The sequence below is a fragment of the Suncus etruscus genome, chromosome 2, assembly GCF_024139225.1.
Source record: "Suncus etruscus isolate mSunEtr1 chromosome 2, mSunEtr1.pri.cur, whole genome shotgun sequence".
NCBI lineage: Eukaryota > Metazoa > Chordata > Mammalia > Eulipotyphla > Soricidae > Suncus > Suncus etruscus.
In genome coordinates this window covers 6,930,836-6,958,833 of record NC_064849.1, presented here as the reverse complement: position 1 = coordinate 6,958,833, position 27,998 = coordinate 6,930,836, and the positions used below count along the sequence as shown (strand labels likewise).

At 47.0% G+C, this 27,998-nt stretch overlaps 1 protein-coding gene and 1 pseudogene across 2 annotated transcripts; one reads left to right on the top strand and one right to left on the bottom strand.

Moving 5' to 3' along the window:
• Positions 1-52: 52 nt before the first annotated feature.
• On the bottom strand, positions 53-26,675 carry CLUAP1 (clusterin associated protein 1). Of its 2 annotated transcripts, XM_049768487.1 has the most exons (13): positions 26,613-26,675; positions 24,876-24,987; positions 22,696-22,780; positions 21,887-22,066; positions 19,551-19,646; positions 17,382-17,465; positions 12,449-12,582; positions 10,967-11,108; positions 10,026-10,098; positions 8,524-8,631; positions 3,618-3,673; positions 3,344-3,400; positions 53-308 (listed from the first exon to the last, which is right to left on the bottom strand). In XM_049768487.1, exons 1-13 carry the CDS (start codon positions 26,632-26,634, stop codon positions 162-164), a joined length of 1,296 nt encoding a protein of 431 aa, XP_049624444.1. In that variant the 5' UTR covers positions 26,635-26,675; the 3' UTR covers positions 53-161. The 2 variants fall into 2 exon arrangements, with proteins under 2 accessions (XP_049624444.1, XP_049624445.1); XM_049768488.1 differs by lacking the exon at positions 3,344-3,400.
• On the top strand, positions 23,584-23,753 carry LOC126002944 (uncharacterized; annotated as a pseudogene).
• Positions 26,676-27,998: the final 1,323 nt, after the last annotated feature.

The following is a 27,998-nucleotide window of genomic DNA, read 5'->3' as shown; positions in this document are numbered from 1 at the left end:
TTTTGGTGCACTTTGGCTCTTGTGTACGCTTTCTGCAGTTACACACTGGACATTGAAGGAGAAATCACTTCATTGAGTCTGGCTGGCTCCATCAACAAAACACTTTCTTCCTAACCTCCTATGGGTCCCTTTTACCTATATATCTGAGGGGAGGGTTTGAATCAGAAGTCATTGTCACTCTCATCCAGGGGCTCAGGCTTCTGGACCCTTCGACTGGGCTTCGATGGGGTGATAACAATGCTTTCATCTTCCAAATCATCATCTTCATCTTCATCTTCCATGTCAATTTCACTGTCCTCCAACTCTTCCTGTGGGGAAACAAAGGAAAGCCAACTGAAGTCCATCTCGTCAGCGAGCTAGCTCAGCAGACCTCACTTTCCATACTCAGTGGTTTCTGGAGAGAAGTGCAGCAATGAGCAGCATCCCCCCCAAAAGAGAAGGCATGGCTGAGGGCTGGAGAGAGTCCACTGGGTAAGACAGGCTTTGCATGTGGCCAACCAGGGTCCAATTCCCACATCACCTCAATCACTGAGCATAGAGCCAGAAATAAGCCCTATGAACTTCTGGGTATGAACCAAAAGCAAAAAAATCAAACAAACCAAAAGACCAAGAAGCCCTAGCTGAGATGCCGGGAATCTCTCAGGAATGGAGACGTAACCTAATATTGCTGGAGGAACACACAGACATCCTCAGGCTGGAGACGATGCAGCCAATAAAGCATTTGTTTCGCATATAGACACCTGGGTTCACTACCACACTACTTATGGTCCTGAGCACAGTTGATATGGTCCATAACCCTCTCACCCAGAAGACAGTCTCTGACTGTACCCCTCAGCTGATACTAGGACTTCAGGTCAGCAGATAGATCAGCAGCTGGGAGCTGAGGAAGAGGAGTTGCTTCGAGCTTTTGCCAGATAAAGGATGTAAAGTAACATGGGTAGAAAACTAAAGAGCAACATGAGGGCCAAAGAAATAGCACAGTGAGAGGATACTTGCCTTGCACATGCATGACGTAGGTTGCATTACTGGCACCCCTGAACACTGCCAAGAGTGATTCATAAGCACAGAGCCAGTAGTCAGCCCTGAGCACTGCCAGTCTCAAGTCAAAAATAAGTAAAGATCCTAGGGATATACCCTAGGAACACAAAAACGCAATACAAAAATTCCTTCCTCACATCTATATTCATTGCAGCACTATTTACAATAGCCAGACTCTGGAAACAACCAAAATGCCCTTCAACAGATGAACAGCTAAAGAAACTGTGGTACATAGACACAATGGAATATTATGCAGCCATCAGAAGAGATGAAGTTATGAAATTTTCCTATATGTGAAATTTATTATGCTGAGTGAGATAAGTCAGAGGGAGAGAGAGACACACAGAATAGTTTCATTCATCTATGGGTTTTAAGAAAAACAATGGGAGGGGGGCTGAAGAGGTGGCACTAAAGGTAAGGCATCTGCCTTGCAAGCACTAGCCTAGGACAGACTGTGGTTCAATCCCCTGAAGTCCCATATGGTCCCCCCCCAAATAGGGTTGATTTCTGAGCACATAGCCAGGAGTAACCCCTGAGCACCAAACAGGTGTGGCCAAAAAAACAAAACAAAACAAATAAAGGAAAAAAAAATAAAAACAATGGGCTGAAGAGAGAGCATGGAGGTAGGGTGTTTGCCTTGCATGAAGAAGGATGGTGGTTCAAATTCCACCATCCATATTGGTCCCCCAAGCCTGCTAGGAGTGATTTCTGAGTCTAGAGCCAGGAGGAACCCCTGAGCACTGCCAGGTATGACCCAAAAACAAACAAATAAACAAACAAAGAGAAAAACAAAAGACATTATTATTGCAATAATGCCCAAAGACAACAGAGATGAGGGCTGGAAGGACTGGCTCTCGATGTGAAGCTCACCACATAGAGTGGTGAGGTTAGTTAGAGAAATAACTACACTAACAACTACCATGACAATGTTAATGAGTGAGAGAAGTAGAATGCCTGTCTCAAATACAGGCAGGGGATGGGGAGGAGGGAGATGAGGGGCATTGTTGGTGGTAATGTTGCACTGGTGAAGGGGGGTGTTCTTTTTATGACTGAAATTCAACTACAATCATGTTTGTAATCATGGTGCTTAAAGCTTTTTTTTTTTTTTTTAAGTAGAAAGTATGACTTTCCTTTGTCAAATGGAAAACCAGAGGACAGGCATTTGGTCACTCCACCGGAACATAGACATGTTGCAATTTCCATTTCAAAAACCAGCAAAAGCATCAGGAGATAGCTCAAAACAGTGGAACTATGCCTTACATGTGTAAGAATTGGTGACAGTAAAAGGTTCCTGAATGTTCAATCAAAAATCACTTCCAAATCAGCCATATTAATCTGATTTTTGGGTGGCTTGGGGGTTGTTTTTGGGTCACCCAGCAGTGCTCAGGACTTAACCCTGGCTCTACACTCAGGGATTCCTTCTGGCAGTACTTGGGGGAGCAACTGAGGTATCAGGTATCAAACCCAGGTGGGCCACACATCTGCTGTACTCTCTCTCCAGCCCCCTGCATCCAACATATTTCTGCTATTATTTTCCTGTGCTGAAATTTCAGGCAAAAAGGAGCTGCGAGTAGAAAAGTTGTGAGCAGCCTGAGCCCGGTGGGAGAATGAGAGAAACATGAAGGTGCACGAGTCCTGCCCCAGGGCCAGGAGGCAAACAGCCTACTGGTGTTAACCAAGCCATGAGAGCCACAGAGGCCACTTAAGGTACTCAGCCTGATGCAGAAAGCTATTGCAAGGCGCCCCAAAACTGAGTGAGGTTGGTATGCCTAGACACCACAGCCTGACCAGGTCCCCTCGAGGGCACAGTAGCACAGGCTCGCTCAAATGAGCATTCACCCTGGCAAGGCAGGTCTTGGCTGGTTTCTGAGGTGCAGTCCGCCTGGGCACACCATTCAGCGGGGCTGCTCTGGGCTCTGTGTCCTCTGGTCTCCTTGAGCCTCCAGCACTGCCAGGACAAGGACTGATAGGGAAAGGTGGAAGCAGTGTCACACCATCAGGGAGCCCCATGACAAGGCTGGAGGTGTTCCTCGCTGTCAATGAGCACAGCAACAAGATCATGATGAGCCTTCAAGACTACTCTGGGGAGAGCAGGACAGCAGCCTCCCTCATCTCTGGGCCACAGTCAGTTTCAGCTCCTGGCTCAGTGCTCACCCACCTCCTCCATAGCAAGGACTACCCTGCATCAGTTTATTATTCACTATGGCTCCATGCCCAGAGCTCGGGCAGGTTCTCTGCTGGCCCCAAGCAGGCTTGCACACATACATGTATATACACACACACGCAAGTGAAAATGGAAACCAACCTGCTTGTTGGAGCCGGAACTCTTGGATTTACCTAAGAGAGCTGGTTCTGCTCCCGCCTTTGGAAAGCGAGAATGGAAACAAGAGTGAGAAGGAAACCAAAAGGCAAGCGAGCACATTCATTTGAGAGACAGAGAAAGGAGCAGCAGCCCGCAGAGCTGCTGCGGACCCAGCCAGGGCTGCACTGGTGCCCCACGTCATCAGGGGACTGAGGGCTGAACTCCAAGGCCAGCCAGGGCCATAGGACAGAGCTCACAGGGTACCGCCAGGACTCACATCATCATCCGAGTCTCCACCCTGCATAGTGCCCACGACGTGCTTGTTAGTTCTTCCTGAAGGAGCAAAAGCAAAAGGAGATTAGTCCAACCGGGGAGTGTAATTTTCCTTCAGGACAAAAAGGCTATTTTTTGGGGGGGGTCCACCTCCCCAATAGGGGAAAACCAGACCACATTTAACTGTGAATGTTAACCTCTCAGCCTTACCTGTGCCTATGCCTCGAAAAAAGAGAGCTCCTCCTGCAGAACCTAGATCAAATCCAATGGAGAGTGTTACTCCCACTACCCCCTACAGGAGTATTCATACAGGAGAGAATGAATACAGGAGAACAAATGCCATTAGATGAGAGGTTTTATCCAGTAGAAATTTGGGCTCAATCTCAAACCCAACCTAGGGCTGATAATGTTCCAAATACTATCGATGACAGCCCAGAGAGACCTGCATCTCCCAGGTATGATTGACACTCCAGCATCTCAGATGTTGAGCCAGTTAACATCTCTTCAGACTCAGAGCCTAAAAATTCTCTCCCGCCGCATAGAATAAGGTCAGAATCCAGAAGATCTAGGTCTTGGGAGCGTCTATCTTACCAAGAGCTGAAAATAAATTTTATTGGGCTATTTCAAAAAGGCTTGCGCTGCTTACAGACCCACTTCTCCATATTGTAAAGATCATTTAACTGGCTGGAGTTAAAGTGCACTTTGGACCCCCACCCCATCATTTTCAAACAGTGGCTAGAGTCTGCCTAAGCCCTTCTCAATACTTATAGCGGAGAATATAGTATAGTAATGAGGCCAAGACTAAGCTAAACTGCACAATCCAGTTCGATCTGGCAGGAGACTGTCCAGGATCTGAATCACATATGACATGCTGACATGAGAGGGAGAATATGAAAAAAAAACAAAAAACAAGCTACCCTACCTCTCACCATTCTAACATATGTACATGAGATAGTATTGGGCGCATGGGAGAGGACTGATGCAGATATAGAGTTCAAGGGTAGTTACACAAAAATCTTCCAGGGAGTCCCAGAGCCTTATGCCCAACTTATAGGAAAATTAACAGAAGCAGTGCAAAGCCAAGTGAGAGGAAAGAGACTCAGCAACATCTGATAAGGCAGTTGGCCTTCAAAAATGTCAACGGGGGGCTGGAGTGATGGCACAGCAGTAAGGCATTTGCCTTGCAAGCGGCTGACCCAAGACAGTCCGCGGTTCGATCCCCCAGCGTCCCATATGGTCCCCCAAGCCAGGAGCAATTTCTGAGTGCATAGCCAGGAAAAACCCCTGAGCATCACCAGGTGTGGCCCAAAATCCAAAAAACAAAAACAAAAACAAAAAAAGTCAACGAGGACTACCAAACAATTTTGTGCCCAATTAGGGAGATGTTATGGGCTACCTGAAACTATACTGGAACATAGGTTCCATCTCATATCAGGCACACATAAATGCCCTTGCAGCCTACACAGTACAGAAACAAGCTAGAGGACCAGGTCATCTTCACAGAATATATCAAGACCCATCCAACCATGTATTTTTGAGACCACCAACTGGACCTTGTCAGAAATGCAACAAGGGAAAGCATTGGACAAGAGCTTGTTGTTCTGCTGGGGTTTGCAGAAACCCAGACCTCACAAACTGGGAGTAGATGCTATAATTGTGGAAAATTCAGTCACTATCTCAGGGACTGCAGGACCTATCTCAGGGCCTTGCCCCCTGGAGACTGCCACCCAGGCCTTGTCCACAATGCAATGGAGGAGATCATTGGGCAAGAGATTTTCCCCAAAACCAACAAGTATCAGGAAACTGGACAAAGGGCTAACCCCAGGCCACACAAAATCAGGGGCTCCAACTCATGAAGGCCAACAGACAATAAGTTTGCAGTAACCCACCGCTGCAGGAAGTGCTGCCTTAGATATCCCCTGCCCTGATACCATCACAATAACACAGCTCAAAGTCCCTATAAATTGAAATCTGGAATAAAGGGACCAACACCACCAAGCACTGTAGGCCTACTCTTAGGAAAAAGAAGTCTAACTATTAAAGGAATCAATTGCACATGTGGGAATAATAGATCCAGACTACACCGGAGAGATAATAATTGTTATCACAGTACCAACAACATGGACATTTAAAAAAGGAGAGCACATGGCCTAACTCTTGCTTCTTCCATTTGTTATTCCTGGCCACTCTGATCGCCCAAGAATTGGAGGCTCTGTTAGCACTAACCCTCTAGCAGCCTCTGTGGATCCTCTAGTGGTCTTTACAATCTCACAGAAAGCATGCACCCACTAATAACTCTAGAGATACACGGAAAATAATTTAAAGGAATAATTGACACAGGTGCTGATGTTTCCATCAGCTCTTCTCAATACTAGGCCCATAGTTGGGCACTCCAGGAGATACCTGCAGGAGTAGGCACTTTGCCTTCTTTCTCTGTTTGACGAGTGCTAGATGGGTGAAAAGCAATGGTCCGGAAGGGAAGATAGCCACATTTCAGCCGTCTGTGGTTCACTTGCCCCTAAATTTATGGGGTTGGGATCTACACAAACAATGGCATGCTGAGTTCACTATTCTTCCTCTGGCCACTTCTCTAGCTTCTGATTCAGATAATACACATTTTTAAATTTGGCCACTATGGTAGTGTCCAGGAAGCCTATAATCAGTTGAAAAAATGCCCTCAGTCCATGCCACTGTGGCTTCTGTTCTCCCAGATGGAAGATAAGAGCGGGCAGCTGACCTGGGCTCATGCCATTCTGAATAAGTCTCATCTGAAAAACCCCATGAATCCAGGTTCTGGAGTGAGCAGAAGATCACTAAGGCCTGGGAGCGGTTCCACCGCACAGTGAAGATTGACTCGGATCTAGGGGACACCTGGGTCGCCTTCTACAAGTTTGAACTGCAATGCTTTTCTGTCATGGGAGTTCCCAATACCATCAAAACCGACTGGTCCAGCCGATTAAGGTAAAACTTCCCAATCATTTTGCAAAGAATGGCAAATCAAATGTATCTCTGGTATTCCCTATAATCTTCAAGTACAAGCCATTATTGAATGTACTCACACAGGACTCTCAAAACTCAATTATTAAAAAACAGAAAAGGGGGTATTCCTCCACTTGATTTCCTATCCTTAACATTATTTTCTTTAATTTTTGTTTTGTTTTGTTTTTGTTTGTTTGTTTGTCTTTTGGGTCACACCCGGCAGTGCTCAGTGGTTACTCATGGCTCTACGTTCAGAGGTTGCTCCTGGCAGGCTCGGGGGACCATATGGGATGCCAGGATTTAAACCACCATCCTTCTGCATGCAAGGCAAATGCTCTACCTCCATGCTATCTCTCTGGCCCAGGCCCATTTTCTTTAAATTTTTAAAATTTACCTCAAGGAGAACCACATCCAGCTGCTGAAAGATATTTTAAACAAGATATACAGGCTCAGAAAACAATTTCACCTATCTGGGTGAGAACTGATAAAGATTGGGTAGCAGACAATATAATCATCCGATGGAAAGGCTATGATATATTTCTACAGACAGTCCCAAGAAGAAACTCTGGGTTCCATTATGCCTCAGCAGAAGTTGACATCTCTGAGACTCAAAGGTTTTTTTTTAGCTTTTTCATCACTTTAAGAAACCTTGGGAGGGCCGGAGAGATGGCATGGAGGTAAGGCATTTGCCTTGCATGCAGAAGGACGGTGGTTTCAATCCCGGCATCCCATATGGTCCCCCGAGCCTGCCAGGAGCGATTTATGAGTGTAGAGCCAGGAGAAACCCCTGAGCGCTGTCGGGTGTGACCCAAAAACTGAAAACAAAAACAAACAAAAAAAAGAAACCATAGGAAAGGGCCAGAGAGATAGCACAGTGGTAGGGCAATTGCCTTGCAAGCAGCTGATCCTGGTTCTTTAGACCTGCAGAGGACTATTGACTTCCTGACTGTTCTGTAATGATAGACTATATCATCAGCTAAAATTTTTTGGATCTGACCAACATAAAACTTGATTGGCAGTGTAGAACAGTATTTGGATACTGTTATTTATTCCTACTCCCCCTCCCCCAATATTTTTTCTATGGAAAAGGGAGGAGATATAAGGAAACAGAGATTCTTATTGTTCCTGGCCATCCATAAGTGCGCTTCTGTTCTTTTAGGGTGAACACATCAGTTACCAGAAGCCTGCCCCTCGTAACTGCCATAGGATGGCAACTGCGGGCAGATATAAAAGTTCCTGGGCTGAAGTGCTTGGGGGCGGGAGTCTAGGAGACTGCTGTTGCCACCCCTGCCAGATTGCTCCTGCTGGATAGTTGCTTCTGAACTGCTGGAGAAACTGTCTACTGGACTTCCGGCTCCTGCTGTCTTTTGCTGTCTCTCCTACTGCTCCAAGCCTAACACATATGGTCCCCTGAGCATCACCAGGAATGATCCCTGAGCACTGAGTCAGGAGTCAGCCCTGAGCACTGCTGTGTCCAAAAACAAAGAGAGATATTGTACCCACATGAGAGCAGTTTGTACCTCCAAATGGCACAAGACTATTCAGTAGCACTAACAGTATATTCTGTGGTCTTGGTGAGAAATATCAGGAAGGGGCTGGAGCACAACTGGTAGAGCATTTTCTTGCACGCGGCCAACTTGGGTTTGATCCCTGGCATCCATATGGTCCTCTGAACCTGCCAGGAGCGACTTTTGAGCACAGATCCAGAAGTAACCCCTGAGCGCTGCTGGGTGTGGCCCCCAAACCAAATATATATGAGATATCATATATATTATATACACACATATGTATATATACATGTATACACACATTCACACATATAAGGAGAAAATGGGCACTTTCTAGGACCATATATGAGTGTTCATGGCCAGAATGCATACTGCTCAACAACAGGGCCTGCTAACCACCGTAGAATCCACAAGAGCAGGTACCTTGCATGAACATCTCCATAGCCGTCCGTGGCTTGGACAGCCGCCTCTCTTCCAGCTCACTGTCAGATTCATCATTCTCTTGGGCGTCAGTGTCTGAGTCGTCGTTACCTGGCAGAGATACACACAGTCAACAAGGGCAGCCATGACTACTCCCCAAACAGCCAAGGAGTCCACATTCCCAGCCTCTCTGGACAAATGCCTGTGAGAGTCTGTGAGGCAATGATATCTATGGCTGTTAGTGTTCTGGGGTTGGGATGGCTGGAGCCACATCCAGCAGTGTTCAGACTACTCCTGGCTCTGTGCTCATAGGTCACTCTTAGCAGTACTTGGGAAATAGAGGGACCCCATATAAGATGCCTGGGATCAATATGGGTCAGTTATGTGTGAAGCAAACACCTTCCCCACTGTACTACTACACCTGACACCTGCTCATACTCTTTAAGATATCCTGAACCTAGGATCACAAAAGTAAAGCTGAAGTTCAGGATCAGCGGAAGAGAGCTCAGAATGATGTTTCCAAAACAGGTAACCAGACTCCTCAGATATACTCAGGGGAGACTGGAGGTGCTTTCTGTGAAGGTACTTAAAGGCCGAGGATTTTCAGGGGAGAAAATTGCTAAGTAACTGTGTTTCTTACTTTTTTTTTTTTGATTTTGGTTTTTGAGTCATACCTGGAAGCCTCAGAGGACCATATGGGATGCCGAAGATCAAACCTGAGTAAGCCGTATGCAAGGCAAACATACTACCTGCTGTGCTAGGAGAGTCTGGGAGTCTCAATCTCAGGGTCTCAGGGGAGCAGAGTAGCTAACTATCCTGGCTCTTACCTAGGCCAGGCTTCCAACAGGGAAGCAGCTCCAAGCTACTACTGTGGATGCCTGCTTCCAGCTCTCCAGGATCATCAGAACCATACAGGAAAGAGGCTGCCTAGAGAGGCCCTGGGAGTTTCCTAAACTTGCTTGCTCTCCCTATTCACATTCCAGGGATCCCTGACATTCCTGAGAAAGGTACGGCACAGTACAGGAGAAAAGAGCTGCAAAAGTGAAGAGAGCAAATCTGAACAAATCTGATGTCTCCAAGCATGGGAAAGAGTTAGATTTTTTTTATCATGCCTGAAGCTCTGGGATCACACTATGGCATGATTCCCTAAGCAGTGACAGGAACGAGCCCCAGGAGACACAGGCTGTGGTCCTCCACCCTCTCCACCAAAATGAACAGAAATAGTGTACAGAGAAGAAATGGAAGACAAAGCCAAGCACTCAACATAAAATTCATGTGTGGCTATGGGCCTGCAGAGGCCACACTGATATTGTGGAAGTTCATGAGTGAAAAGCACTAGGTGGTCACAGGAAACTCTCAGAGATTAGGGAAAGTCCACTTTTCAGCATAGTTCTAGACAGTGAATGACAATGATGTTTACACATCAGTATGACATACAACTCAATACCGACCAGGGCTGGGTGGGGGGTGCCAGGCTGAAGATTGAAGATAGGGGCGCCCCTTACTTCCACTCTTGAGAAGACGCTTCTCCTCTTCCTTAAGCTTGTTCTGCATCAAACGGAGAGTGTTTTCAGCTTCCTGCACAATAAAGAAATGAGACTTAGATGACTTTCCTTGGAAGGAGGGTCTTACCGTTCATTAAAGGAGTCAAGAAAGATCTAAATGAGGGAAAGGAATACAGGCCTGAGCACCCAACCTTGAATGCCTGTCTCCCTTTCCACCTGTGGAAAGTTCACTCTGCCTGTTAGGTGTCCCTGCCAGGGACAGCTGGGCAGCAGACAGTGCCTTACTGGGTTTTTGAGTTACAAATGGTGGTGTTCAGGGACTTCAGGTAGGGAGAACTGGGGAGTGAACAAAAGTAGACTCTGAGCAATTCAGGTGCTTCAAGCCCTGTACTACCTCCCGCGGGTTTTGTGCATGTTTCTAGGGACCAACGAGAGGACAAAAATTGGGTCACCTGCTGGCATCCTGAGTTGTGTTCTCAAAACTCTTTTATTTCACTGACCTTTGACTGTTCTTTCCCCGATGTTTTGAGTGTCCTGAATTCCTTTCACTCTTAGAACATGCTGTCTCGTGCCCTTAGTCTTTCTGACTTGCCTCACTGCCACCTGGCTATGGTGGCAAAATAGTGACAAGGTGAAGCCTGCATGGATGTCATCCCAGTCTGAAAAGTGTGGCCTAACTAAATATTGGGGGAAGGTGGACAGTGTGACCTGTCCACCAAGAGCTGCCAAGCACAGCATAGAGAGGGAGACTCAGGCCAAACCCACCATCACAGTGATTCCAAATGACTGACTGATTCCAAATGACTGATGAGCAGCACAAATATTCTTAGGAAATAAGGATAAGTAGAGAGCAGCACAGTCCAGTTTAACCCCACTGGGATCCCAAACCCTCCTGCACAGCATCAGGCTGGGCAGGGTGGCACAGAGCAGTAGGCGCATACCTCGAACCTCTCCTGCTCCAACCTGTGGTGATCCTCAAGCTGCTGTTCCAGATAAGTCAAATTGCGAAACTTCTCCAGATAAATGTCATACTGCTTTTGCAACTCCTCCTCGATCTTCTCATATTCATCCATAAAGGCTGGCCTAGAACCATCAAATCAACTCGAAGTGAAGATTCCTGATACACAGGAGCCTCAAAGTCAAGTTCTAGCTTCCTTCAGGAATTGCTGAAGTAGCCAAGAGGCCACTCTTAGAACTACTTAAAGCAACTTCATCCAGGGCTAGAGCAAGACAGCGGGGAGGGTGCTGGCCTGGCACATGGCTGACCCAGGTTCTATCCTTGGCATCCCATATGGTCTCCAGAGCCCCAAGGAGTAATTCCTGGTACAGAATTACCAGGAAGTAATCACTGAACATCACTGGGTGTGACCCAAAAACAAAAACAAAACAAAACAAAACAAAATAAAAAATTTCTTCCATTTCCTCACAAGTAAATATATTTGAATTTTAATTAAACGAAATATGTATTCTTTGGAAAAAACAAAATAATGCTGAAAGTATTTAGTAAGCAAAAGTTATAAATAATCCTACTGCAGGTATAGGTACTTAATGTCTGAGATATATTACAGTCCTATGCATAAATAAATAAATAAATAAATAAATAAATAAAATTTTTTGTTGTTGATTTGGTTACAGGGCCACAGCAGGCTGTGCCTAGTACAGGGGTGGTAAACAAGTTTGACACAAAGAGCCAAAATTTTAAACTGTGAGAGTCAGAGAGCCACACCACGCAGTGACCTGCCAAAACAGACACTCACACAAAAGCATATAATTTTAACAATAATATATTAAACACATATTGCATTTTGCCATTTTGAGTGAGGCTCAAAATCCTGTTTGCCTAGTAGTTCCTGGTGCTCAGGGACCAAATAGTACTGGGAATAAAACCCAGCACCTCACATGTATCAGGCAAGTGTTCTAGCATGTCTTATTTCCAGCCTAAGGGAAACATTCCCTTTGGTTTATTTTGGGTAGCACCAGGCAGTGCTCAGGGCTTACTCCTGTCGGTGTTACAGGGACTATATGCGGTTCATGGATCAAACTATGGATCAAACTAAGGTAACTCCTGTACTATCCCTCCAGCCTCAAGAAAAGCATCTTTAATATGCTTTGTTTCAATAGCTTTAAATGAAGCTTTGCAATCTTTTTCTAACTTAAATGCCATATCTTTCCAAAAAGATGGGGCTGGAGAGACAGCACAGAGATTCAATCCCCAGACCACATGGTTTCTTAGGCACTGGAGGGTATAGTCCTTCAAGGCCCCTCAGCTGGCTGAGGCTGGACCCCCAGAGCACACCTGGCAGGAAGGCAGGCAGGGAGGGCAGGGAAAGGAAGGGAAGAAAGGATGCCTCTCCAGGGCTTTCCCAGTCTGAGGGCAGCTCCCAGGCCACAGACCTCAGGAGGCCTCAGGAGTTCACACTTACCTGACACTTTGCAGTGTCTGGAGCCGTTTCCGATTTCTCTCTAGCTCTAGTTTCTTCTTTTCAATTTTGGCTTCTAAGTTGGCTTCATCCGAGGCCACATTGTTGAGCAGGTCTTTTGTCTTTTGAACTTGTGCCTACATTTCAGAGGAATGGACAAGACTATGTGCTAACTCTGGCAGAGAGGGTTCCTCTGCCCCCATCCCCTCAACCCCCACCAGCAGCATCACATGAGCTACACTGGATGAGCAGGGCATCGTGCTCTCAGTGGTTCCAGAAGGAGCGACACAAAGGTCCTGATAATTACCATCCTGCTTTTGGTACCACTAGAGGGATCTCTACCTAGGGAACAATTAAGACAAGAGCACAGGGTTCCCTGTAGGGCACACATGACTCTGAACCACCAGTTTTCCAGGGTCCAGGCCACCTCCTACATTAAGGCTCTGACAGAGCCTAGGTACATTCGATTTGGGGTTTGTTTAGGGGGACAAAAGGAAACAACTGAACCATAGCCAATATCTGCAACCTCTATCCTCTCCCTGGCAACTGAACCCTGGTTAAGACTGAAATAATCAGAAAACCATAGTTTGTGGGGGCAGTGCAAGCAGCTCTCAGGTGCTGGGCTGATTGAAAGCTGCCTGCTGACCAGCCTGAGCAGTAGCAGGTCTGACTCTCAAGAGGGCTTGAGAACACTGGACAGAAACCACAGCCCTCCCATCTCCCCAGGGGAAGAAACATGGCATACACAGCAGGCCTGGGAAGGTAGCAGGAGTATGGGGGATGAAACTCCCCCAAGTACTGTGACCTACAGGCGCAATAGGGCTCTCCTACAACCTCTCAGAAGGTTAGTGACCTTTTCCTGCAGGAAACTTAAATCCCCACAGGACTCACTGACACCGAGACAGTGAACATTTGGAAGCAATCACTTTCATTGATAATTAATGTGGGCTTCATTTTTCATTTTAGTTTTTATTTATTTTGGTTTTTGCCACACCCAGCAGTACTCAGGGCTTACTGCTGATTCTGTCTGCACTCAAAGTTCACTCTTTTTTTTTTTGGTTTTTGGGTCACACCCGGCAGTGCTCAGGGGTTACTCTTGACTCTACACTCAGAAATCGCCCCTGACAGGCACAGGGAACCATATAGGATGCTGGGATTCGAACCACCGTCCTCTTCTGCTTGGAAGGCAAATGCTTTATCTCCATGCTATCTCGCCAGCCCCCAGAGTTCACTCTTGGTAGAATTGGGGGACCATACAGAATGCTGGGTATAAACCAAGGTCTGCTGTATGCAAGAGTTTTAACTGTTGTACTATTGCTCCGGCCCCTTAAATTTTATTTTTAGTTTAGCCACCAAGACTTAGCATTCTACTGTACTGTCAATGGTAGGGTTTCATGCATACCTTTCAGCACTGGACCTGCCACCACAATGTCTCTCTAGCATTGACTGTTTCCCTTCAACTCCTCCACCTACCTGTCCATACCTCATCCCATCTCACTACCCTGATAAGCTCCACTCTGGGCACAAGTTCTTAGACCATTTATGGTTCCTCTAATCTTTTTTTTTTTTTTTTTTGGTCACATCTGGCAGCACTCTGGGGTTCTCTTCTATGCTCAGAAATAGCTCCTGGCAGGCTCAAGAGTCCATTTGGGATGCCAGGATTTGAACCTTCTGCATGCAAGGCAAACGCCCTGCCTCCAGGCTATCTCTCCGGCCCCACTAATCTGGTTTTTTATATTCCACATGTGAGAGAAATTGTATCTGACTCCTGGCTGACTTCACTCAATGTGATATTCTTCTGGGCATCTACTTGAGGCATCCACAAATCCTACTCAGAAAAGACATTTGTGCCCTATGTTCACTGCAGCACTAGTCCCAAACATCTAAGAACAGAGTGGCTAAAGAAACTCACCAAAGCATTTCTTTATACACAATGGAATACACACAGTGGAATACTTCTCAGCTAGGAGAGTTTAGCTTTTTTCTAAGTACACCTCTCAGATGTCAGAATTCTGTAAATCACTATCTCCAAGAGGCTTTTGTAAAAATAATCGTATAACTGCTGAGAAGATAGTCCAAAAGGCTTGAGTACAAGGTGCATGCGGGAGCCCCAGGTTGAATCTCCAACCGTGTATGTACCCCCTCAAGCTCCACCAGGAGCAACCCTAAGCACGACTGTCTGAGTGTGGTCCCCAAACATGATCATCGTCACACCACTAAACATCATTTTGTGGCAAGTATTTTATAACCCAGACAGAGATGTGGTTCATACCCACAGGAAGATATGCGTAATTTCCTTTCAGAACCAACAGTTCAAACTGATGGTGATTATTTCTCTGAATCAAAGTAGATTTAAAAGCAGTCAATTCTTTTTTTTTTTTTTTTTGCCAGGAATGACCTTTTTATTTTCTTATTTTTTTAATTATATTTAAACACCGTGATTACAAATATAATTGTAGTTGTATGATTACAGTCATGTAAAGAACACCCCCTTCACCAGTGCAGGATTCCCACCACCAATTTCCCAGATCTACCTACTCCCCACCCCACCCACACCTGTACTCGAGACAGGCTTTTTTTTTTCCCTCATTCATTCACATTGTTATGATAGTTTTCAGTGTAGTTATTTCTCTAACTGCACTTATCACTCTATGTGGTGAGCTTCATGTCATTGGCTGCACCTACATGGGAGGATGGGGGGAAGTAAGGGTTGAGACTGAGGCAGTAAAATATTAGAAATGTATCAAGATCCCAATTCAAGATGGATATTATGGGGGCCGGTGAGTGGCGCTAGAGGTAAGGTGTCTGCCTTGCAAATGCTAGCCAAGGAAAGACTGCGGTTCGATTCCCCACCCCTCGGCGTCCCACATGGTCCCCCCAAGCCAGGGGCAACTTCTGAGCGCTTAGCCAGGAGTAACCCCTGAGCATCAAACGGGTGTGGCCCGAAAAACCAAAAAAAAAAAAAAAAAAAAAAGATGGATATTATGGATATATAGAATATATGCACACAATACTATCAATATGAAAACAAAGAGAAAAAATTTCCACTGACTGTCCCAACATAAACCAGTGCTAAAACAGCCTGCCCTCCTCCCAGAGCGCATTTCCATTAGTGTAGGGAGAGATAGGTGGAAAGCCTGTTGACCCCTATAGAGTCCACCTAGACCGGTGCCCAGGGAAAGACTGAAGTCTAGGGGAGAAAAACCCTATACCTGGCAAGAGCTGGTCTCCAGAATCAAGGAGGAAACCGGAAGCCAAATGCCCGCCCTCCTCCCCATGCACCTCCCCCCTGGAGTACAGAGGGAGGGGGGAAGCCTGAGGACCACTAAGAGTCTACCTGAACCCATTTCTGGCCATCTGAGCTGGCACCCAGGGAAGGCCTGGAGTCAGGGGAAAAAGACAAGGACGGCTGGGGGCCTGCCAAGCCTCCCAGCACTCCCCAGGCTAGGGAGAAAGGCTCTGGTATGGGGCCTCCCCAAACCCCATACCTGGCAAGAGCTGGTCTCCAGAATCAAAGAAGAAACCGGAAGCCAGATATCTGCCTGCCCTCCTCCCCATGCACCTCCCCCCTGGAGTAAGGAGGGAGGGGGGAACCTGAGGACCACTAAGAGTCCACCTGAACCCACTTCTGGCCATCTGAGCTGGCACCCTGGAGTCAGGGGACAAGGACAAGGACGGCTGGGGCCCTGCCAAGCCTCCCAGCTCTCCCCAGGCTAGGGAGAAAGGCTCTGGAATGGGGCCTCTATAAGCAGTCAATTCTGAGTCCAAAGGGCTATAGTGCAGGTCTAAGCTGGAAGGTGGTTCTTGAGCACCACCAGGTGTGGCCCCCAACAAAAAATAAACTAGTGGATTTTCTTGATCTAAAAAACAAAAAACTAAAAAACTTCTTGATGGTAAAGAATTGGTGTTTTGTTTTTTCTTTTTTTAAATTTTGGGGACACACTTGGGAGTGCTCAAGGGACCCTATGAGGTTCCAGAGATCAAACCTGGTTGGTTGCCTGCAAGGCTAAAATGTCTCTCTGGACCCAGTTGGTGCTTTTTTCCATTTTGGGCAGACATGGCAATGTTCAGAGGTTAATCCTGACTCTACATTCAGGAATCACTCCTGGCAATGCTTAGGGGACCATCTGGAATGTCCAGGATTAAATCCAGGTTGGCTGCATGCAAGAATTCTACTTGCTGTACTATTGCTCTGGCTTCAGTTGGTGCTGTTTTTGGTTTGTTTCTGTTTTGTAACCCAGTGATGCTCAGGGGTTACTCCTGGCTCTATATATACTCAGGAATTACTCCAGGTGGTGTTGGGGGACCATTATGGGATGCATGGGATTGAATCCAGGCGGGTCACATGTAAGACAAATCCCTTGCATTTTTCTCTGTCCCTTTTTTTTTTTCTTTCTTTTCTTTTCTTTTCTCTTTTTTTTTTGGTTTTTGGGCCACACCCGTTTGACGCTCAGGGGTTACTCCTAGTTATGCGCTCAGAAATCACCCCTGGCTTGGGGGGACCATATGGGACACCGGGGGATCGAACCGCAGTCCATCCACTTGCAAGGCAGACACCTAACCTGTAGCGCCACCTTCCTGGCCCCACTCTTTTTTTTTTTTTTTTTGGTTTTTGAGTCACATCCGGCGGCACTCAGGGGTTACTCCTGGCTTTGTGTTCAGAAATCGCTCCTGAGAGGCATGGGGGACTATATAGGATGCTGGGATTTGAATCACTGACCATCCTGGATCTGCAGCATGCAAGGCAAATGCCCTACTGCTATGCTCTCTCTCCAGCCCCCCCTTGCATTTTTCATTTTGTTTTATTTTATAGTACCAGTGATAAAAGCCACTAACATTTCTCTTCATTGTTACTAAGCTGAGAAGTTAATAGTTAAGTTCCAGACATAAGTATATTAAATATTAAAGACATTAAATAAAAGCAAATAAATCTTACCAAAATATCTTTGATTGCAATTCTCATCACCTTTTCAGTTTCATTTATTTCTAGAGGTCTAGCGATTGCTTCTGTTCTCAATTCCTATGGGAAACAATAAAATTAAATTACATTTCAAAAAAAAATTACATTTCCAGAAGAACTTTCTTTTTAAAATAAATTTCTGGATCTAGATGCAGCTCAAAGATTGATTCTTAATAGTTTCATGCCAGGAATGATCCCTGAGCAGAGAGCCAGGACTAAGTCTTGAGCACTGCCAGATGTGGCCCAAAAAACAAATGTTTCATGACAGGGGCCAGAGGTTTAGGACAGCAGGTAGGAACTCGCCTGGCACACAACCAACCCAGCTTCAATCTCTGAAACCCCTTTGGTCCTCTAAGCACCACCAGAAGTGATCGCTGAGCACAGAGCCAGGAGTAAGCCTGAGCACTGCCAGGTATGATTCAAATGCATAAAGAAATAAAGTTTCATGGCAATGTGGTGTTTTCTCTCTTCTCTTCTCTCTCTCCTCTGCTCCTTCCTCCCTCTCTTTCACCACAAAATTATTTCTTCCTAAACCAGCAAGCCCCTAAATTCAAAAGCACAACTGTATGCCCTCATCTAATCACATACACTTCTCAGTCAACTCTGTGGTAGAAGTGGACATCGGAGGGCTGCAGAGCTCTACAGCAGCTCGGGATGAGTCTCAGAGATTCCTAGGCAGCTCCCTGAGTAAAGGAAATGCACAAACTACTCAATGAGCACTGTTTAGAACAGTGTTTCCAAGTGGGCCACACCCCAGTCCAGCCCTGGGGAGGGTCGCAATCATGGAGGTCAAACACTCCAGGGCAAGAAAGGGGGAGAGGATAGTTTCTATTTGCTTAAAGTCGGTGTATTTCCAAGAGGCAGTTAAATTAAAATATTCTGCAAAGGAAGCAGTAGTCCAGCTAAGTCTGAGAACCTCTGGGCAGAAGAGTGTGTGCAGAGAATATGGACCTTGCCTTACATGCTGTCAACCCCAGTCCCATCCTTGACACCATGTACAGCCCCCCAAGAACTTTTAAATATCAGTGGAGCAGAGTCAGAAATAGCTCCTAAGCAGCATTAAGTATAGCATGAATTCCCTCATCCCCCTGAAAAAAGGTCTGGGAAAAGAACAAAACTTGGGATCCGGGGCCGGGCGGTGGCGCTAAAGGTAAGGTGCCTGCCTTGACTGCGCTAGCCTCGGATGGACCGCGGTTCGATCCCCCGGCGTCCCATATGGTCCCCCAAGCCAGGAGCGACTTCTGAGCGCATAGCCAGGAGTAACCCCTGAGCGTCACTGGGTGTGGCCCAAAAACCAAAAAAAAAAAAAAACAAAAAACTTGGGATCCATTCCAACTATAACCCCAACTTAAATTCCTCAGATCAATCAGTAGCTTCCTACTGCATGTTAAATCCCATCAGACTTTACACTTGACAGCCAGGCCACATTCCATACAAGTGACACAGATGGAAGTCGGGTGTCACTCATTCAAAAATGACCACAGGGGCCTCAGCAGGTAGGGTGCCTGACTTGCAGGAAGCTGACCTGAGTGGTCAGTTGATGTCTCTGACATCCCATATGGTTCCCAGGCACTGCCAGGACTAATTTCTCAGAGCAGAGCCAGGAGTAATCCAGAGCATTGCTAAATGTGGCCCCAAGACAAAAATAAAAAGGTGTCAAGGAACTCCACAGGGCATTCAAACATGGAGCTATATGCCTGGACTGCAGTGACAGGCTTTTAACGGATTTGGGACTTGGACTCAGAAGAGCATTTTGTTAGGAGATTTTGTTGTGGGCAGAGTTAGCACAAAAATAGGATCATGGGGGCCGAGTGATAGCACAGCAGGCAGTGTTTGCCTTGCATGCGGCCAACCTGGGTTCAATCCCCGGCATCCCAGATGGTCCCTGAGCCTGGCAGGAGTGACTTCTGAGCACTGAGCCAGGAGTAACCTGAGCACCACTGGGTATGGCCTAAAAATAAAAACAGGAAACAAAACAAAACAAACCAGGACCATGTCAACCATGGGCATAGGGAGAAAAGTTTCAGCCAGCCCCAACACAGTTTCCAGAATCTGTTGACCTCGGATCAGTGCCCAGTAAAGCAGAATGATGGTCTTGTCACTCTCTTTGCTAGGAGGAATCCTGCCATCTATACGGCTGCTTACCCTCAGCTCAACTTCCTTGCCCAGGAGGTCGTACAGAGATGCTCCCTTGGACGTGATTTCAGACGCAAGCTGCCGGGCGGCTTTCAAATCTGCGATCTGGAAGGAAAAAATAACCCAGAAATATCAGCGACAGATTTCCCTTACTGGTGGGAGCAGGGGAGGGACTGCACCCCAGACCTCAAGAATGAGAAAAAAATCTGACCCACGTTCAGGAAGGCAAAACCCCACAGGCTTTTCATGAGACCAGTATGTCAGCCAAGAATCCAAGCATGTCTCTCCTGTTCCCCCAGATAAGTAACCGCATCTATTACTTTTTTTCATTGTTTTTAGACCACACCTGGTAGTGCTTAGAGGACCATACAGGGTGCCTGAATGAAACTGGGATTGCCATGTGCATGGAAAGCATCCTCCTGCTATCCTCCTGCAATGGCCCTTTTATTACATTTGATCCCAGAGTGGCAGCTCCCCCTTCCTTCACAGCCTTACGGCCTGGTCCTTCAGGGGTGTGCACACGCTCCTCTCAGTACCGAGCAGGGCTCAGCTCCCACACATGTGGGACACCCCCTGTCCTACTCACACTCCCTCCTACCCTCAAGGCTCTGATATCATCCTGAAGCCTCCAAACATGCAGCTATGCCTGGGGTCCTCCCCACCTTGAGATGCGAACTACTCTGTGCTCACATTCTCAGTTTACTGCAACCAAAGCCAACCACTCCTCATTTCCACCACACCAACGTCTTCCGCTCTTCTCATTTCAGCGAGCATCACTGCAGCCTTCCAGGCTCCTTGGATGACATCTAATGTGGTACCGCGCTGCTGCATGTCAGGTATCTCTAAACTTACTGACGTGTGCAGCTTGGGCCCTGGTTCGAAGACACTGAAGCCCCAGGACACAGCAGCCCCTCTTTAGAGTTCAGCTGCTGGACAGAGCTGGTCCTCCTTGCACTGGCACTGCTTTCTCAACCTACATCTCCCCCCAAACATTCTAACCTCTAACCACTTCCTCCCACTCAGAGCTGAGCTCCCAGTTGAAATGTGGGATTTTTCAAGACCAGCCTTGAGTCATCACAGGCACATCTGGCTGCAGGTCGTGTGAAACATCGAGGGTTCCACTGGTCTGCTCACACCCGGCACCCCGTGACCCTCATATACCTCTGCTGCGGCCTCCTCCTATAGACAGGCACTTCTCCACACTGACTCAGCACTCAGCACCTTCCTACTCCCTGCACCCCCATGGCAGTTGCCCCCAGTGAGCAGAGCCCAAGACGTGGGCAGTTTGGGCGCAGTTCTATGGAGGAAGCATAGCAGGGCAAGTCCCCTCCTCTGCTTCTAGCCTCTAGCTTGCACTCTGGGAAGTGGTCAAAGACTTCATGCTCAGATGGGCTTCCTGCCTCCGTGGGCTCCCCACCGGGTCTAAAGAACTCCAGCCATCTCACACCATCTTATCTCAAGTCCCAGCCTTCCTGCTGCTCTCTGCTGCCCCAAGGTCTCAACTCAGCCCAGGAGTCAGATTCAACTCCTTGAAATCCTCTGCTCAAAATTTCTGAGTCTGCATCAGTGTTCTCAGTGCCTTCCACCCCTCTCAGTCCTGGTCCCTGCAGCCTACTCCAGCTCTTGGCACAAGGCCCCAGGTATTTTCTTACAAAGCAACAGGGCTCACTCCTTCCCTCCTCATCTGTATGACATCAAGGCCAATACCTGAGGCCAGCCCACACCCCACACATTCACCACATCTGACCTTGGTGGGTGTCTTCTGCTGCATATCTACAGCCAAACTCCCTCAGTGGAGCTACAGAAGCAGAGGCCCAGTCATAGCTTTCAGTAAAGAGCTGACTTCTCTGACCGCAGCCAGTGGCTTCCACTGAAATGCAGGTGAGCTCAAAAAGATGAGCCTCGAGGCCGGAGAGATAGCATGGAGGTAAGGTGTTTGCCTTTCATGCAGAAGGTCCATGGTTCAAAACCCGACATCCCATGTGGTCCCCTGAGCCTACCAGGAGCGATTTCTGAGCATAGGGCCAGGAGTAACCCCTGAGTGCTGACCCAAAAACAAAAAACAAACAAACAAAAAAAAAAGATGAGCCTGCCTTAGTCTGGATCCAGGAAGACTGGGTCCAACATGTTTCACTCCACAGCTCTTAAAGGGACTTGCTAGGGTTGGAGGTAGCACAGCGGGCAGGGCTCTGCCTTGCATGTGGCTGACCGGGTTTGATCCCCAGCACCACATATGGCCCCTGAGCCCTGCCAGGAGTATTCTTGAGTGCAGAGCCAAGAGTAAGCTGATGTAGCTTAAAAGAAGACAAAGAAGAAAGCAACATTCTGCCTGCTGCTGCCCTTACCTTTGAGCCCAGGTCAAACTTGAATTTGCTGATATCTTCCTCTCCAAGGCCAGAGCCTGGCACTCCTTTGCTCTTCATGGCATTGTACAGGACAGAGGTGACTTTCAGAAGCTCTTTCACCGCATAGCCATCAGCTTGATACAGTTTCTTAGTATTGAGTTTGATATGTGCCTTGGTGGCCTGTTTCCAAAACGAAAAATACACATATATTTTTAAAAGCCCTCCTCTGTATGTCAAATCTAAACCAAATCTCTATAAAGATAATTTTAAAATGTCTTGCTGAAGAAAATTGTGAGAGTAGAAGCAGACAGTGGAGAGGCAGGAGGAAACTAGGAGGGAAATGTGCACTGAATGTTGAAAAGCAGTATGAGTGGCTGGAGAGAAAGCCTTGCATGCAGAAGGGTGGTGGTTCGAATCCTGGCATCCCATATGATCCCCTGAGCCTTCCAGGAGTGATTTCTGAGTGTAGAGCCAGGAGTAACCCCTGAGCGCTGCAGGGTGTGTCCCCAAAACCAAAAGACACATGTTATTAATAATGAGTGAAAAATCAGCTTTTCAGGAGCCAATACTAGGGGTTAAGGCACTTGCCGCTAACCCCAGTATGATCCCCACCACCCTGGTCACCTCCAGGAGTGGCTGGACCCTGAGTACCACCAGGTGTACCATCTCCTCATTCAAAATAGCCACACTGATGAAATGGCTTCACTGGTATTATGAACAGGTGTAGAAAGCAAACCAAGCCTGTCAAAGGTAATCAGGACTCAGTCTTGCTAATGTTTAACTTGACAACTCAATAGCCGTGAACTAACCATAAACTGAGCAATGGCCTTAATGAAGAAAACTCGGTCTTGCTCCGTCTCAACATCAGAAGGGATGTCCGTCTGCGGCTCGTACCTGCCATGGAGAGAAAAACTGTGACCACATTCATAGTCAAGCAAGCCAAGGCAACAAATGAGAGAACAGAGGATCTGCTCCAGGAAGCTCTCGAGTACTAGCTAAGGCAAGGGATTAAGAAAGACTTCATACACCACAAAATCAAAATACCCAGGGAAGGGTCTTGACAGACACGCTGGTTTGATTCAACCAAGCACCACTATTTATGGTTAAAATTAAACTTAAAAAAAAAAAATTAGGTCGAAGCAATAGTAAATCAGATAGGGCACTTGCTTTGCCTGCAGCCAACTGGGTTCAATTCCCAGCATTCCAGATGGTCTCCAGAGCACCACCAGGAGTGATACCTAAGTGCAGAACCAGGAGTAACTCCTGAGCATCACCGGGTGTGACCCCAAAACCAAAAAATAAAATAAATAAGTTTAAGAAAAAATCATCAGGGGTCAGAGCAGTGGCACAAGTATTATGGCTTTTGCCTTGCATGCGCTGACCTAGGACGGACTGCAGTTCGATCTCCCTGGTGTCCCATATGGTCACCCAAGCCAGGAGCAATTTCTGAGCACATAGCCAGGAGTAACCTGAGCGTCACCGGGTGTGGCCCAAAACAAACAAACAAACAAAATCATCATCATGCTAAAGAGATAGCATGGAGGTAAGGCGTTTGTTTGCCTTTCATGCAGAAGGACGGTGGTTCGGATCCTGGCATCACACATATAGTCCCCAAGCCTGCCAGGAGCGATTTCTGAGCGTAGAGTGAGGTGTGACCCAAACACCAAAAAAAAAAAAAAAAAAAAAAAAAAATCATCATCGCTTCTCGGCCTTTTGGCTAAGATCAAGTGTAGAAAAATCATCAAAACAACCAACAGAGCAAATCCTCATCTAATAAATCTTATTTCAGAAATAAAAATCTATGTTAGATATCTCAAAGTTCAGTTTCAATAATTTCAATACTTTCAATACCCAGAGCTGACTGTATTCAGAAACAGCCGAGTTACTGATAACCACCAGGGGTCAGCATCCTACAGCCTGTGGCCTTTGTATGGTCTCCAAGTTAACAAAGTGTATTTTTACATTTTAAGTAGGATTATTTAAAAGCAGAGAGGATGGCTGGAGATAGTATAACAGATAAGGTGTTTGCCTTGCACATGACTGACCCAGGTTCAGTTCCTGGCACCCCATCTCCCAGAGTACACCAGAGTGATTCTTGAGCAGAACTGGGTGTGGCCCCAAACAAAAAGAATAATAAGGAAAGGGGAGGCAGAGAAGTTAAGCACTGCATTATGCGCTACTGATCCCAGTTCAATCTCCAGCACTAGTCTCCCCAGTACTGTCTTGAGGGGCCCCTGTGCCTCCCAAACACTACTTGGGGAGTAATAAATTTTTTTTTTTTTGTATTTGGTCCACACCCAGTGACAATCAAGGTTATTCCTGGCTCCTTGCTTAGAAATCAGTCCTGGCAGGCTTGGAGGACCATATGGGATGCTGAGATCGAACCCAGGTAGGCAGCATGCAAGGTAAATGCCTTACCCACTGTGCTATCGCACCAGCCCCCCACCCCCAATTTCTTTTTTAAATAAACACAAGGAAGATGCAAAACATAAGGGAAAGAATGTGCAACAGAGATTTCTTTTTTAGGCTGCATACCTAAAATATTTTCTCTGATCTTTAAAAGTCTGCAATTCATGCCAGACTTCACACACACAGGTTTACATACATTGTTTTTTCAAACAGTCAACATCTCCCCTCTAATCTGGTCTTCTTATTGGGGCTTCCCTGTCCGACCAGCTGGTTGGTTTCCTAGGCTCATGACCCCATTCTATGACTTTTTTCCACCTATGGCCATCTAAAAGGCTGATCTGGCCTGGTAGGGAAAAAGCCTGAAAGGATGCAGGAAGCAGAGAAAGAGATTGGGGGTCAAGTCCGAAGCCCACCTCCTGCAGTACTCCCTGCTCCCACACACACCAATGGTGTTGGCAGGTTCAACAGTTTGTCAAACTCCACCTGCAACTTTCCCTTTTCTTCTTGTAGCCTATGTCTCTGTAAGTGGTGAAGAGAATCTAACATTAGCTTTTAGACCGCGATACGGTGCAATTCTAACCTTTTCACAAGCCAGAGCAGCACTTCAGAAACAAGCCCAAAATTTGGTGTGCGGAAATTTTCCATAGAAATATGTCGAGGATATCCCAGGGCTCTCATCATCTCCGTAAAGTCTGTCCAGAGAGAAACATAACTCAGCTGCTTGTCTAATGCTACTTTTTTTTTGGGGGGGGGGCACACCCGGTGATGTTCAGGGGTAATTCCTGGTTTTGCGCTCAGAAATCACTCCTGGCTTTGGGAGACCACATGGGATGCCAGTTATTGAACCCAGGTCTGTCCTGGGTCAGCCACATGCAAGGTAAATGCCCCCTAATGCTACTTATTAACTTAGATTTTGGGGTCTGCTGACCCTTCTTCACAACCTACTGGCACAATTAGAGACATGTTATCAACTCTCTGAGAGGGAAAAAGAAACAGAAGAAAAATATATCAGGGACCAGACTCATGTGTGGCCAGTTTCTATTCTTGGCATCACACTTGCCAAGCATCACTGGTGTGGCCCAGAGTACTGCAGGGCCCACGCAGCACCACATTCTCAAGGCCATCAGTCAAGGCCATCACACAGAACCATAAGTCTTGTTCGCCAAAAATTATAAGGAGAGGCCCACAGGCCTCCTGAGCAATACTTGGGAGACCCTACCTAAAATAACATTCAGTCACATTCTTGGGGCACCCAAGGTTAAGACGGATTCACCCAACAAGAGTCAGGAACAGAGAGAAGCAGGAAAAGGAACCAGGGGAATTGATGGGAAATAGGGCAGAGCCTTCATCACATGGACCCAAGTTGCAAACTATTTTCCGGAACTGCATGGAACACCTGCAATCCATTTTCACAACTTACATCAACACATTCTGAAACGGATCTCAGGAGAGTTTACAGGACCAGGACACAGACTGGCAGGCATAGGACCCTTCAGGTGCATCCATCCCAACACAGCTCCACACCAGGACACACAGCATGGAGCCTCCCCTGATCCCCTGGCCCACCACAGCTCATCAAGCCGTGGATGTGGATGGTGGATGTGGCCTTGGTGGCCCCCAGTCCCACCAAGCCTTAGCAGGGGGACAGCACAGGCAGGGGCTCTGGTGCAGAAAAGCAAGGGGGATGGGAGTCATGCATGAAACCCAATCAGCAATAAAAACACAGGGCACAAACTTAGCCTAAAAAGTGCCTCCCAGGGGCCAGAACAATAAATAATCTTGCATGTGGCCGACCTGGGTTGGATCCCCGACATCCCATATGGTTACCCTGAGCCTGTCAAGAATAGATTTCTGAGCACTGAGCCAGGAGGAACCCCTGAGCATCGCGGGGTGTGGCCCAATTCCCATGGAAGCAGAGTAGGGGGAGGAGGTGGAGGCAAATGGGGGAGCACAGGGGGAGGGGGGTCATGGACCTTCTGGTGACGGACTGGGGCTCCATCATGGGACCCTGAAACCCGATCAGGGCTGCTAATTTTGTAGTTTCACTCTAAATTTAAAAATAAAAGTGGAAAAAAATGGAAAGAAATTTCCCTCCTGCACATTCTCCCCAGCCCCACTCCAGGGTCTCCCCAGAAGGGCGGGGAGCCCCGAAATCTCCCGCACGGCCACCAGGAAGCCCTGCAGGGCCTTGATGGGACAATGGGAGTCGGGATGGGCCCAGAAGGCACCAGGAAGGCGGGAGAGAAACCAGCCGGGACTCCCCGAAGCGCCCCGGCCGCTCTGCCCCACTGCACCGGGGCCCCACCGGCGGCCTTACTGCGGAGGTCGCGGAAAGACATGGCGCCGGGTCCCGCAGCCGGAGCCTCGGTCCTCGGCGCATGCGCGTTCCTATGACAACTAAGCCGGACGACAGTGCGCGGCGAGGGTCAAACTCCGCAGGCTGCGCGCGCAAGTGCGGCAACGCGCATGTGCACTGGGAATCCCGCTTTCGGTCCTGGTCCCTCACCCTTTGACCCCTGACTCTGAACCTCTCTGCAGAGCTTTACCCCTCTCCTTAGTAACTAGCCCTGAACGTATGTACTTTCGTGCCCAGCGTGCAATTGCCTGTTTTCCCTTAACTGAACTGCGTGATGCTTGCAAACATCAGTGTACTTTTTTGGTTTTATTTTGTTTTTGTTCGTTGATTGGTTTCTGCTCCACATCCAGGGCTCAAGGGTTACTCCTGGCTCTGCGCTCAGAAATTGTTCCTGGCTGGCTCAGTGGACCATATGGGATGCCGGGGATCGAAACCAGAACTGTTCTGCCCATGAAGCAATCGAAACAAATGCATTATGGTCAGTTGTCATCTATGTGATTCATTTTCTTTGAATAAAATATTTTAAAAATTAAGTAAAATGTAAAAAAAGAAATTTAAGATTTAAGAAATTTAAGAAAATTAATATTCCGGTGCTTTCCCCATTTTAAAACTGGGTTATTTGTGTTGAATTGTAACAGTTCCTTATACATATAGTCTAGTCTAGAAACTGGATCCTAATCATATATATATATATATATTTTTTTTTTTTTTGTGGGGGGGGTAAGGATTTTTCCCATTTTGGTAGGTCATCCTTCCACGGATAGTTTCTTTGGCAGCACATAAATTTTTCATTTTGATAAAGTTCAATTTATCTTTTTTTTCTTTTGCTATTTCAGCTTTTGGTAACATCCAAGAATCCACTGCCAACTCCAAGATCAAAAAGTTTTACTCATTTTCGGGCCCAGAGAGATAGCACAGCGGCGTTTGCCTTGCTAGCAGCCGATCCAGGACCAAAGGTGGTTGGTTCAAATCCCGGCGTCCCATATGGTCCCCCGTGCCTGCCAGGAGCTATTTCTGAGCAGACAGCCAGGAGTCACCCCTGAGCACCGCCGGGTGTGGCCCAAAAACCAAAAAAAAAAAAAAAGTTTTACTCATTTTCTTCAAAGAATTTTTGTCTCTACATTCACATCTTGAATGTATTTGAGTTCATTTTTTAATGCAGTTGGAAGTGCAATTCATTCTTCAGCTGATTATGTGGCAGAGCAGCCCCATTTTTGGGCAAGTCGACTCCCTATGAAGTGTGGCACACTTCTAGGTCACAGGCCACTCAATTCAGAGTTCCAGAGTTCCATATTCTACTTCATAGTTCTGGATGTCTAGGCTTGGGGTAACTTCGCACCCTTTTGG

What these genes read in the sequence shown, in the direction of transcription:
- CLUAP1 (XM_049768487.1), bottom strand. Translation starts at nt 26,634, where the DNA reads ATGTCTTTCCGCGACCTCCGCA. An exon ending in CAGACACTGCAAAGTGTCAG is followed by an intron (nt 11,109 to 12,448) that starts GTAAGTGTGAAC and finishes TGATGGTTCTAG; the next exon opens with GCCAGCCTTTATGGATGAAT. An exon ending in GTGGAGACTCGGATGATGAT is followed by an intron (nt 3,401 to 3,617) that starts GTGAGTCCTGGC and finishes CGCTTTCCAAAG; the next exon opens with GCGGGAGCAGAACCAGCTCT.